The sequence below is a fragment of the Oncorhynchus masou genome, chromosome 24 (genome assembly GCF_036934945.1).
Source record: "Oncorhynchus masou masou isolate Uvic2021 chromosome 24, UVic_Omas_1.1, whole genome shotgun sequence".
NCBI classification, from domain to species: domain Eukaryota; kingdom Metazoa; phylum Chordata; class Actinopteri; order Salmoniformes; family Salmonidae; genus Oncorhynchus; species Oncorhynchus masou.
In genome coordinates this window covers 39,423,429-39,437,168 of record NC_088235.1, presented here as the reverse complement: position 1 = coordinate 39,437,168, position 13,740 = coordinate 39,423,429, and the positions used below count along the sequence as shown (strand labels likewise).

Genomic DNA, 13,740 nt, shown 5'->3' with positions numbered 1-13,740 from the left:
CCCAAAGACAAAATTGACAAAACCAACTAAATTGAAACCAGCCACTGCCCAGAGGCAGAAATTATCTGTTTCTGGAGATAAAAGTGTGGAGGAGCCAAGTGTAGTCAAAACAGCGAGAGCCCAGTCATCTCCGAGTAGAAAGACTCCAGTAAAAGCTGCTGTCCTGGAGAGATCAGTCAAGACTAGCAGCAGCAGTAGAACCGTAAGAGATCTCAGTAGGAAAGAGAGCGCATCACCACAGAGGTCTACCCAAAGAGCGATGACCCCAAAAGCACAGAAAAACACCCTTGCTCCTTCCATCACCCCTAAAACTGACTCAAACAAACAGCAGGTTGGAGCAGAGAAGGCAGAGGTGGAAAAGAGACACTCTGAGAGTAGAGTATCTGAGACTAAAGGCCCTGAAAGTAAAGGTGTTGAGAGCAAAGGCTCTGAAAGTGAGGTTGAGTCTCAACAGAACATGGATGTCAAAACGCCAGGCTCTCCTGACCAGGTACTCACAAGGTCACAAAGGAAGATGGAGGCCACTCCATCCCCCTCAATCTCTCAGAGTGCAAACTCTAAGCCTGCCACAAAGAGATCAAACGAACCAGCTAAGAATAAGACTCTGAAGGCTGCCACAAAGAGAAGCCAGGAGAGCACACAGAATCCAGCCAAGCGGATCAGGAAGAAATAGCTAGAAATAGCTACAGTAGTGTGCAGAAAGAACGTAACAGCCAAGCTGGTTATAATAAGGAGGGGGGGGGACTTGGCAATGCCAACACTTTTGATAAGCTTCAAAGGCAAAATGCAAATGGTGACTGGAAGATATTTAAAGTCGAGTGTGTTTGCTGTGTTTTCTGAGAGGGTACCTATCAGACCAGTGTTATACAGAGGCAAAACTCAATCTGGCCTCTGGTTTGGTATTGTGTAATTCTCTAACTGGGCTGTGGAGATTATTTTATAAGGGTATATCTGCATAGGAAACATGTCAGACATTTTTGATTTTGGTTTGATGCTAGGTCTATTAGTTATTCAGACTACAGCATGCCATGTCCTCCACCTTTTTGTTTGTCCTAGTGTTTTGTAAAGATCACACAAGTCTCTATTCCACGCTTTCAATTTTTTTGTGAGGTTTAGTAATAATGGCATGAGAAGAACATCAGTACCATGTTGCTAAAAACAAATATTGATTTTCTGTGGCTGCAGCACAGCATGGAAAGCCAATCGTTCAATTGAAATTAGCCCAGGTTTCACTGAACATCATTCTTAGATCTATAGCCTATATTCATCAATGTCTCCAGCCCATCTCATGATCAGAGTGGTGCGAGTGTGTGACGTTTTGTGATCAGGTGCCTTATTCATCAGATGTAAAGTAATGTGTTGCTAACAGGTGAAGCCTGAATTCTCTGGCCATTGCACAGACACATATTGTAGGAGGAGAAAGGGAGTGTTCTAGATATGGATTTGGTGCAGGTCTGCACACATTGTGTCATGTTGACTTTGTCCTTCAGAACTCTTCTCCGGGTTATTGTATAGAGCTGGTCATTGGTGCTGACCTGCACATCTGTGTATCTTCATGCACAACTTCCCTCCATGTGTTCAGTCCCACATGTTCCCTACTCTCCTCTGTCTTCCTGCTATAAACCCACCCTGCTTCTCATCATGTACTGTTTATTTTGAATGTGTGAAGGAGCGTCATGGTTAATTATTCTAATGAGTCTTTGACGTGTGTTTGTTTCGTTTTAGATTCTGGGGTTATTTCTGTTCCTGAGCAGTAGCCTTATACCTGTTGTTACCGTAGCTGTGTTTAACTTTCAAAAACTGTCCGAGTTCTGTTTTGAAATTTTCACAAATGATTTATTTTTCTCTGCAATACATGTGAGATGTATTAACACCGGCCTCACTTGTATCTCTGATCCTGTCCCTTATATTCTCTGATTCTGGTTAGTTTAATGGTGACGTTTTCCCTCTGGTGTGATCATTACATGCTGTTGCATGTGCTTTAGCTACCTGTAGTGTTTACATTTAAATGCTCGTTTCTCCAGTCTTTCACCTGTGCAGCAACGGCCCACTCTTGAAGTGCAGTATTCACCTCAACTATTTCTTATTAAACATGTATTTGTTTGTTCCTTCTGAAAACTAGCTTTTGTTGCGGAAACTTTGACTAAGACTATGCATGTTACCTTTCCTCTCTGGGTCTTGTACTGAATAAGCATTAATGACTGATGATAAACCCTTGAAAGACATGCCATTGGTCGGGGGTCACTGTTTTGGAAGGGGGTCACTTTAAGGTCTGCTGTTTGAGAGCAGATACCAGGGAATGATGCTACAGTACATAGAGCCATAGGTTGTATCTAATGTTAGATGCATATGTTTTGCCCATACTTTGTGAGCTTGTATGGTAGGGTGTGTTTACCTGTTATTTGGACTATATTGCAGTATACTGACCCCTGGTGACCATATATGAAAATTGTTGGAGAAAAAAAGTGTTTGTGAATGATCAGTCTGTACTATATCCCAATGTTATAGAAATAACCTGTCTGGCATGTTTTATTTTTGTGTATTTTATTTCTCAGATAGTTATTTTATTTCAGGAATAAGTTTTCTTGATGCTTCCGTACTTCAGCAATAGCCTGACCTCCGTTTGTCAAAAGAAAGAAGACATTTTAGGACAGTTTTATTTTTATTATGGTTATTTCACTTTCAAAGTAATAATTTGTAAATGCAAAAAGGTATAATTCATGTTTTATATTGTTATTTAAGAAACCCCTCTAGATAAATGCATACAGTAGATCTACATGAAGCAGTCCACCAAATATCAAACTTGAACATGTTTTATTCTTTACTGTGGATATTTATAGTTTGGGATTCTGTATATTGGAAAATAAATAACTGATGTATTTGTGTTAATCCCAATAATGAGACATATTTGAAGTTAGTGACTTTGTATTCTTGCTGGAGTTGATATAAAGATGTTTGAATTGTATATTTTGTGTCATGCTTTGTTTTTTCCATCTTCAGTGGTTAGCTTTCATTAATCTACTGTGTCATTCTATGAGGTTGAACTAAAACAACTGTATTCCTCACTTTATAAAATCATCAAGGTATTATTTTGCTATGTTCGTCATACCATCATGGAAATATTATTAACATTCCACTGGACTCTTCCTCCAATGTACCTTCATGCTTTGTATAAAGAACAAAACAAAACCCCTTATTCCAACTTGGGTAGCACTGTCTACCCTCCCAATCACACACACACTCCATTCAAACCAATGAAGAGACACGTTAACAGTCCATGTTAAAAGCACACACATTAAAGTTTAATGAATGAAAAGTGGAGGAGGTTCAGTAAACATTTTGTCGGTGGCGATAGATAAAGATAGATCGATAGATACTACATACATTCAGCATCACTGGGACTTCAGTTCAATCCCACCATCACACCTGCGACGGAACACAACCAAAGCAACAGAAGTAGCACATCTGTAGGAAACAGACCAGAGAATTATTATAGTTTTTGTTCTTTTTTGTCTTTTTTTTACCAGTTCAATACAACAGAGACACTGCGTCTTTCACAATGACATGATACGGAGTACAGTTCTCTCTCGGATGCTGGATGACATGATACGGAGTACAGTTCTCTCTCGGATGCTGGATGACATGATACGGAGTACAGTTCTCTCTCGGATGCTGGATGACATGATACGGAGTACAGTTCTCTCTCGGATGCTGGATGACATGATACGGAGTACAGTTCTCTCTCGGATGCTGGATGACATGATACGGAGTACAGTTCTCTCTCGGATGCTGGATGACATGATACGGAGTACAGTTCTCTCTCGGATGCTGGATGACATGATACGGAGTACAGTTCTCTCTGGGATGCTGGATGACATGATACGGAGTACAGTTCTCTCTCGGATGCTGGATGACATGATACGGAGTACAGTTCTCTCTCGGATGCTGGATGAGTCTTTACAGTTTTCACCCTAGAATGAATGGAATCCGGCTGAATTGCAATGATCAATATCCATGTTTGCAAGTATGAAAGTCCTTTTTGTGAGAGCTGTGATAAACTCATGTTGAAATCTGCGAGGCAATAGAGCTAAAAGTTAAGCTGAAGAATGAGATGACAGTTGATCAATATCATACAATGTGGACACCATAGGATAACCTCAGGGATATATATATAAGACAAGGTTAACATCGGGGCAAACAAGGAGTCCACTGCAACAGGACGCTCTCGGTACAAGTTGTTCTTAAGCATAGATCTAGGATCAGCTTTCCATCCCCAAAGCTTTACCTTAATCATTAGTGGGGAAAACCACCAAACTGACCACAGAACTGTGTCTAGGGGCAACTTCATCCTACTCCGCAGGAAACCCGTCCTGTAGGTCTCCCACTTAGAAAACAAAGAGGATAACAGCTGAACCATACCGCTTCAGGAGTGAGCTCAATTCATGTTTATACACATTTATACATTCAGGTTGGACTGTTCTACTCTGCGATTGGCACCTTTTCATCTCTGATTTGTGTTCTATAGCCAGTCAGAATGGGGACATCTAGGACTAAATGTATTTAGCGCGAATGCAGTCTCTGCTAACGCGGGAACATTGCCTTTACATTTCAATCACCTTATAACGCTGAAGTTCAGCGATACAGATCGAATCCAGGCATTATCTGTGCATATTAAAAACGGATTGCGGTAAGTGGATCCAATGGCAAACCTACAGAAAGATGGCAGGTCTACAGTTTGCTGTCATTCAGCCCATGGCCTCACCATCTTTTCACCTCCCACCACAGTACAATGATAAGATGGCAGCACCAATTTAATGCAGGCAAAATGTAGACACCATCTTTGTGAACATCCACAATAAGTAAGCTTCCTACGGCAGCTTGATTTCAGTCGACTGTGACTTTCACTTAAATCTTATAATTACTTCTACCACGGAAAATGTCCCCAATTTAAAATGACAGGAATTCAGCCTAATACTTAAACAAAATCAACACAAGACAATCAGAACCCTTTCACAATATTTCAGAGTATGGTATAGTAAATACAGGAAAAATGTATTTCAGAGTGGGAGGGGCATCTCACTCATTTGCATTTTAACTCCACCCACTCGGGCCCAACAGCCAATGAGGAATGTGTCTGAGCCAGAGGGGATGAAACACTGTCATAACTGGCTATTAAGTGATGTCACAAATACCTTACAGCTTTTTTTTGTTACACTAGTTTTTATTTTAACTTTTTTATTTATTTTTATTTTTTTGAAAATCAGCAACAATTATTATGCCTTTTATACTCTACAGGAAAAAGCTTTAAGATAAAATAAATAAAAAATAAAACAAACAGCACACAGACTTTCAAATGAATTAGATGTCATATTCACATGGAAGACAACATATACAATATTAAACATGTTTCTACATCAATACTGCTGCCTACACAACAAGGCCAACCATTCACTACCTTGTTTTGGACAATTACAAACTACCTTGTTTGAGCAAGTGAAATAACCAAATAAAAACAGCTAGGGAACCAATCAAATGCCATCCTGCCTGTTCCAATAGAAGCTTCCAGAAAACAAAGATTTACTCTTTAACATATAAAAATACTATACCAAAATGAAATACAAATATATATATTAGAATCTGTTAGGCATTTCTGTATAAAGAGAGGGTGTTAGGTTACATCAGAAAACAACATATAATAACAAATAAAAACAAAACAATGCAAAACAAATAATTGAAATTAGACGTAACAAAACAAATATTCTGAACCTTTTTGTTCCGTAATAATAAACATAATAAAAAGCTCTACATATCAATTTGCAAACTTCTCACATGCAAGTTTGCACACATTTAATACTGCAGGCATTGAGGGGAGGGGCCTAATCATCCTCCTGCTCAAAGGGGGAGGGCTTATGCAAATCATCCCGAGGCAATGCATGCTGGGGGGTTGGTCTCCACCGGGTACTGCCTGCTCCAGGTGGGGGTATAGCTTATAGCCTACTGTAGGGGAATGGAAGGTCTACCTGCCTCACAATGTGTATCAGACAGCTCCTTCTGACTGCTTCTAATGGAACGACCCTTCTGCTCAGACAAGAACGTCCTCTACTGTGGTGCATGCGTGCATGTTGTGTGTATGTGCTGTGAAGGGCAAATGACTGTGATTCTCAGTGCTGGTATTCAGTGCAGTGGTCTTATCAGTAAATGAAAAGAATGGACATCTCTTGTTCTAAAAACTCCAGGATAGAGTCCAATAAGAAATCGGCCCAGATATAGGCCGACCTAACCCCAGCTCTGCTCAGCACAGCTCAACTACAATCTGGCCCATCTAAACCCGACTTAACCCGGCTCAACTCAGTTACAGTCCAGGCAAGCTTATACCAGCCCACACCAGCTACAGTCCAGTTCCAGCCCAACTCCTGCTCAGCCCAGTCCTGCCCTGCCTAACCAAACTTAACTACAACCCAACTCTACTATCCTCCCTCTGTCGTTTTTTTTATTTTTAACATCTCTGTACCTCTTCCGTCCTGCCACCTCGACCAGACCGGACGTCATATTACACATACAGCCTTCAGGAAGCAAAGAAAGCAGAGGGTGCTTAGGCTATCTGAGGCCGAATGGATGGATGAGCCAAGGGGCCAAAGGTTTAGACCAGGTGTGTATGAGGGGTTGGTTGATGTCTGGCTCTGAATGCAACACCTTTGCATCTCTAGAACCCTTCAAAACAATGTTGCAGATACAATGGTTTGGTTGTTGTTGTTCACACTTCCCCATGTTGTTGTTGTTGATGTTTGTTTTCTCTGTGTTTCTGTACGTCACACAGCCATGGAAGGGGAGGAAATGTCCTATTTTACAAACATTGTTGTCCATAATATATAGATAGAGGTTTTTATATATATTTCTTTATACTCTCTGGTTCTCTTACTTCTTCCTCCTCCTCCTCTCTCTCTCTCTCTCTCTCTCTCTCTCTCTCTCTCTCTCTCTCTCTCTCTCTCTCTCTCTCTCTCTTTTTTTTTCTCTCTCTCTCTCTCTCTCTCTCTCTCTCTCTCTCTCTCTCTCGCTCTGGTGCACTTGGCGGTGGCGGTAGCAGGTTTGTGTGAAGCGTGCTACATGCAGCCCACGCAGCCACACTTGATGGTCTTCTCCACTTCCTCGCTGAACGAGGTTCCATCGCTGCACTCAAAGGTGTATTTCCGGCGTTTCATTCGCTGGCTGGCACAGCAGGCACCTGTGTCGCAGGCGCCGGAGCACTCTACCCAGGAGACCATGCGTGTGGTCTGGCAGATGGTGTACCCACGCTGCACCTGGTAGAAGTCCCTCACGGGCTCCCCCCGACACTCTGACTCTGTGGGTGGAGGAACGATAAAGACACATTCTGAGACTATGGTATGATGAACATCAAGAGAAGCCCTTCACCTTAACATTAAGATACATTTTAAGAAAGTTTGTTAAACAAAAAAATGCTAATTGTTTCAGACACAAAATCATCCTTTCATGGGTACCTGTAGTTGGTTTAGGCTGGATTACCTCTTGGTCTGTTGGTATCAAAGACAAGCAACAACAGAGACAAACTAAGTAAACTAGGATGCCAGACAGTCCACATTCTCTCTCCTATCTGCATCACAGAGCTCTCCGGTGTATCTACAGTAGTAATGTGTGTGTGTCTCCTATCTGCATCACAGAGCTCCTCTGTGTATCTACAGTAGTAATGTGTGTGTGTCTCCTATCTGCATCACAGAGCTCCTCTGTGTATCTACAGTAGTAATGTGTGTGTGTCTCCTATCTGCATCACAGAGCTCTCCGGTGTATCTACAGTAGTAATGTGTGTGTGTCTCCTATCTGCATCACAGAGCTCCTTTGTGTATCTACAGTAGTAATGTGTGTGTGTCTCCTATCTGCATCACAGAGCTCTCCGGTGTATCTACAGTAGTAATGTGTGTGTGTCTCCTATCTGCATCACAGAGCTCCTCTGTGTATCTACAGTAGTAATGTGTGTGTGTCTCCTACCTGCATCACAGAGCTCCTCTGTGTATCTACAGTAGTAATGTGTGTGTGTCTCCTATCTGCATCACAGAGCTCTCCGGTGTATCTACAGTAGTAATGTGTGTGTGTCTCCTACCTTCATCACAGAGCTCCTCTGTGTATCTACAGTAGTAATGTGTGTGTGTCTCCTACCTGCATCACAGAGCTCTCCGGTGTATCTACAGTAGTAATGTGTGTGTCTCCTACCTGCATCACAGAGCTCTCCGGTGTATCTACAGTAGTAATGTGTGTGTGTCTCCTATCTGCATCACAGAGCTCTCCGTTGTATCTACAGTAGTAATGTGTGTGTGTCTCCTACCTGCATCACAGAGCTCTCCGGTGTATCTACAGTAGTAATGTGTGTGTGTCTCCTACCTGCATCACAGAGCTCTCCGGTGTATCTACAGTAGTAATGTGTGTGTGTCTCCTACCTGCATCACAGAGCTCTCCGGTGTATCTACAGTAGTAATGTGTGTGTGTCTCCTATCTGCATCACAGAGCTCTCCGGTGTATCTACAGTAGTAATGTGTGTGTGTCTCCTACCTGCATCACAGAGCTCTCCGGTGTATCTACAGTGGTAATGTGTGTGTGTCTCCTACCTGCATCACAGAGCTCTCCGGTGTATCTACAGTAGTAATGTGTGTGTGTCTCCTACCTGCATCACAGAGCTCTCCGTTGTATCTACAGTAGTAATGTGTGTGTGTCTCCTATCTGCATCACAGAGCTCTCCGTTGTATCTACAGTAGTAATGTGTGTGTGTCTCCTACCTGCATCACAGAGCTCTCCGGTGTATCTACAGTAGTAATGTGTGTGTCTCCTACCTGCATCACAGAGCTCTCCGGTGTATCTACAGTAGTAATGTGTGTGTGTCTCCTATCTGCATCACAGAGCTCCTCTGTGTATCTACAGTAGTAATGTGTGTGTGTCTCCTACCTGCATCACAGAGCTCTCCGGTGTATCTACAGTAGTAATGTGTGTGTGTCTGCTACCTGCATCACAGAGCTCTCCGGTGTATCTACAGTAGTAATGTGTGTGTGTCTCCTACCTGCATCACAGAGCTCTCCGTTGTATCTACAGTAGTAATGTGTGTGTGTCTACTACCTGCATCACAGAGCTCTCCGGTGTATCTACAGTAGTAATGTGTGTGTGTCTCCTACCTGCATCACAGAGCTCTCCGGTGTATCTACAGTAGTAATGTGTGTGTGTCTCCTATCTGCATCACAGAGCTCTCCGGTGTATCTACTGTAGTAATGTGTGTGTGTCTCCTATCTGCATCACAGAGCTCTCCGGTGTATCTACAGTAGTAATGTGTGTGTGTCTCCTATCTGCATCACAGAGCTCTCCGTTGTATCTACAGTAGTAATGTGTGTGTGTCTCCTATCTGCATCGCAGAGCTCTCCGGTGTATCTACAGTAGTAATGTGTGTGTGTCTCCTACCTGCATCACAGAGCTCTCCGGTGTATCCGGCCTCACAGTGGCAGTAGGCCTCTCCTGTATCAGAGATCTGGCAGCGCCCGTGTTTACAGTTGTGGCTGCGGCAGGGGTTAAACAGCTCCCCCTGCTGGTTACACAGGGCACCACGGTAACCATCCACACACTCACAGCGGTACGACTGCAGGTCCAGGGGAATACACTTGCCATGCACACACCTGGGGAGAGGGAATATAAGTCAATCAATCAGCAATACAGGTCAGCTAAGACTAAGAGTCTTGGGTTGAACATATGTAAAGACTTGTCTCAAACCATTCATGTGAATTGCATTTTGAGACTTAGTGAAAACCAGTTGAAATGCAATGCATTATCATCATAACCCCAGTGAGTTTGTACTGACTTGCTGCCCTGGCATGGGTTGGTGGCCGGCTGGTCACAGTGTGGTCCGTTCCAGCCCGGCTGGCAGTGGCAGACTGGTCCCTGTGCCCCGTCCGGCTGGCAGATACCATGTAGGCAGTAGATCTTCCTACAGGGCTCACAGCCTGGCACCACACCTGGCTTCATCTGGGTCTTAGTGAAGTCCTGCAGCTCATTGTTGATATACAGGTTCTGGATGCAGCCGTGGAAACTGGAGCCATTCTGGATCTGCCAGAGCCGGAAGGCTGCCGAGTGGACGTCCACGGGCATACCTGAGAGATGGAGGGTAGGGGGGGAGGAGAGATGGAGGGTAGGGGGGAGGAGAGATGGAGAGTAGGGGGAGGAGAGATGGAGGGTAGGGGGAGGAGAGATGGAGGGTAGGGGGGAGGAGAGATGGAAGGTAGGGGGGATTAGAGATGGAGGGTAGGGGGGAGGAGAGATGGAGGGTAGGGGGAGGAGAGATGGAGGGGAGGGGGAGAAGAGATGGAGGGTAGGGGGGAGGAGAGATGGAGGGTAGGGGGGAGGAGAGATGGAGGGTAGGGGGGAGAAGAGATGGAGGGTAGGGGGAGAAGAGATGGAGGGTAGGGGGGAGGAGAGATGGAGGGTAGGGGGGAGGAGAGATGGAGGGTAGGGGGGAGAAGAGATGGAGGGTAGGGGGGAGGAGAGATGGAGGGTAGGGGGGAGAAGAGATGGAGGGTGGGGGGGGAGAGATGGAGGGTAGGGGGGAGGAGAGATGGAGGGTAGGGGGGAGGAGAGATTGAGGGTAGGGGGGAGGAGAGATGGAGGGTAGGGGGAGAAGAGATGGAGGGTAGGGGGAGAAGAGATGGAGGGTAGGGGGGAGAAGAGATGGAGGGTAGGGGGGAGGAGAGATGGAGGGTAGGGGGGAGGAGAGATGGAGGGTAGGGGGGAGAAGAGATGGAGGGTAGGGGGGAGGAGAGATGGAGGGTAGGGGGGAGGAGAGATGGAGGGGAGGAGAGATGGAGGGTAGGGGGGAGAGATGGAGGGTAGGGGGGAGGAGAGATGGAGGGTAGGGGGGAGGAGAGATGGAGTGTAGGGGGGAGGAGAGATGGAGGGTAGGGGGGAGAAGAGATAGAAGGGTAGGGGGTAGAAGAGATGGAGGGGAGGAGAGATGGAGGGTAGGGGGGAGGAGAGATGGAGGGTAGGGGGGAGAAGAGGTAGAAGGGTATTGGGGTAGAAGAGATGGAGGGTAGGGGAGGAGGAGAGATGGAGGGTAGGGGGGAGGAGAGATGGAGGGTAGGAGGGGAGGAGAGATGGAGGGTAGGGGGAGAAGAGATGGAGGGTAGGGGGGAGGAGAGATGGAGGGTAGGGGGAGGAGAGATGGAGGGTAGGGGGGAGGAGAGATGGAGGGGAGGAGAGATGGAGGGTAGGGGGGAGGAGAGATGGAGGGTAGGGGGGAGAAGAGGTAGAAGGGTATTGGGGTAGAAGAGATGGAGGGTAGGGGAGGAGGAGAGATGGAGGGTAGGGGGAGGAGAGATGGAGGGTAGGAGGGGAGGAGAGATGGAGGGTAGGGGGGAGAAGAGATGGAGGGTAGGGGGGAGGAGAGATGGAGGGTAGGGGGGAGGAGAGATGGAGGGTAGGGGGGAGAAGAGATGGAGGGTAGGGGGGAGGAGACATGGAGGGTAGGGGGGAGGAGAGATGGAGGGTAGGGGGGAGAAGAGATGGAGGGTAGGGGGGAGGAGAGAAGGAGGGTAGGGGGGAGGAGAGATGGAGGGTAGGGGGAGGAGAGATGGAGGGTAGGGGGAGAAGAGATGGAGGGTAGGGGGGAGAAGAGATGGAGGGGAGGAGAGATGGAGGGTGGGGGAGGAGAGATGGAGGGTAGGGGGGAGAAGAGGTAGAAGGGTAGGGGGGTAGAAGAGATGGAGGGTAGGGGGAGGAGAGATGGAGGGTAGGGGGAGGAGAGATGGAGGGTAGGGGGGAGGAGAGATGGAGGGTAGGGGGGGGGAGAGATGGAGGGGAGGAGAGATGGAGGGTAGGGGGGAGAAGAGATGGAGGGTAGGGGGGAGAAGAGATGGAGGGGAGGAGAGATGGAGGGTGGGGGGAGGAGAGATGGAGGGTAGGGGGGAGAAGAGGTAGAAGGGTAGGGGGGTAGAAGAGATGGAGGGTAGGGGGAGGAGAGATGGAGGGTAGGGGGAGGAGAGATGGAGGGTAGGGGGAGGAGAGATGGAGGGTAGGGGGGTAGAAGAGATGGAGGGTAGGGGGGAAGGAGAGATGGAGGGTAGGGGGGAGGAGAGATGGAGGGTAGGGGGGGGGAGAGATGGAGGGTAGGGGGGAGGAGAGATGGGGGGAGGAGAGATGGAGGGGAGGAGAGATGGAGGGTAGGGGGGAGGAGAAATGGAGGGTAGGGGGGAAGAGATGGAGGGTAGGGGGGAGAAGAGATAGGAGGGTAGGGGGGAGAAGAGATAGGAGGGTAGGGGGGGGGGAAGAGATGGAGGGTAGGGGGAGAAGAGATAGGAGGGTAGAGGGGAGAAGAGATAGGAGGGTAGGGGGGGGAAGAGATGGAGGGTAGGGGGGGAAGAGATGGAGGGTAGGGGGGAGAAGAGATAGGAGGGTAGAGGGGAGAAGAGATAGGAGGAAGAAGGTTAGAGATGTATGAGAGTGGAGAACAGGAAAACAGAGAAACCATTAACAAGAGACTGATATGGAATGAAGGAAGAGGCTTTTTCAAAGAGACATATGCAACTGGATACAATTATTTACATTTGACTATTTTCAATTCAAGAGTTTCTCTGATATAATAGTGGTTTGACACTAATTCAATTCTGAAACGACAGTATATGAGGCACAGAGTCTTTGAAACAGAGGACCGTGAAAAGGAGAAGGGGTATTGGCTGATGTGTACTCTTCTATACAGCCACAAACATACACCACAGCACAGTACAGGACCTCACCAAGACATCACATCAATCACATCACATACTCTGAACACACAGGCATTTCTGAAATCAGATCAATTCTGTTTCAACAATCAATGCTTTGATACCAAGAACGGCTAGTCGGGTTACAGAGTAGAAGTTGTATAGGTGAAGAAAAGAAACCAGGAAAATGATGATCCATGCCAATAAACCAACCCACATATCCAGAGTGAAGACTGTGTCTGGTAGGACAGAGATAGGGACCTATAGGAGTGTGTTTTATAAGGATAAATGAAATAGTAGGAATCACAGAAATAGAATAGAAGACTATGTGATGTATTATATGTTAGGAATACTGTATGTATCCTCAATCCTGTGGGCATTAATGGGTGATGCTCATAGGGCCAAGGGACAGGGGCTATATTACTATATTAGTACATTGTGTTGCTGATTGTGTATGGCTTTATATGTAATAACACCATTGTCAGGCAGGAGTGTGTGGCTTTATAGGGGTGTTTACCTACAGTATATGTGTATGCAAGTGTGTGTGTGTGTGTATTGTGTGTATGCTGGAGTGCTCTAACAAACACAGTCGTATTGGGGGATGGACTGGGTGGATTGAGGATTGGAGTTGGATAGGTTGCAGGATTGGGTCGGGATATAGCTCGCTTGCGGTGGTTGGGGTTTTGGGATGGGGGGTGGTTGGGGTTGGGGGTTGGTTGTGGTGGTGGGTTGGGGTTGGGTTGCGGTGGGGGTGGTGACATTGACAGTAGTGTAGTAGTTGTAGTGCCTGCAGCAGAGGAGGAGGAAGTAGGTGTGTTCTGGAGAGGGCCCCTACCCCCCACGTATAGCGGAGCCTCCCGTTGAGGGGCCGGATCCCCCTCAGGCGGTCCATGGTGGTGGGGAGACCCCCGTCGATGGACAGGTTCACCATCTGGTCAATGGTCACCAGCTCCACCGTGTGGAACTGACCGTCGTTGATCGTCTCAGTACTGTAGACAGA

The 13,740-nt window shown here is 46.6% G+C and overlaps 1 protein-coding gene across 1 annotated transcript in view; it reads right to left on the bottom strand.

Annotated features, from left to right (window-relative positions):
• Positions 1-3,280: 3,280 nt before the first annotated feature.
• LOC135512160 (slit homolog 1 protein-like) overlaps positions 3,281-13,740 on the bottom strand; it is a 189,173-nt gene continuing 178,713 nt past the window's right edge. Inside the window, 5 exon segments of the mRNA XM_064933877.1 lie at positions 3,281-7,339; positions 9,454-9,665; positions 9,848-10,136; positions 13,576-13,599; positions 13,602-13,729. Of these exon segments, the coding sequence (XP_064789949.1) occupies positions 7,101-7,339; positions 9,454-9,665; positions 9,848-10,136; positions 13,576-13,599; positions 13,602-13,729 (892 nt within the window). The 3' untranslated portion in view covers positions 3,281-7,100.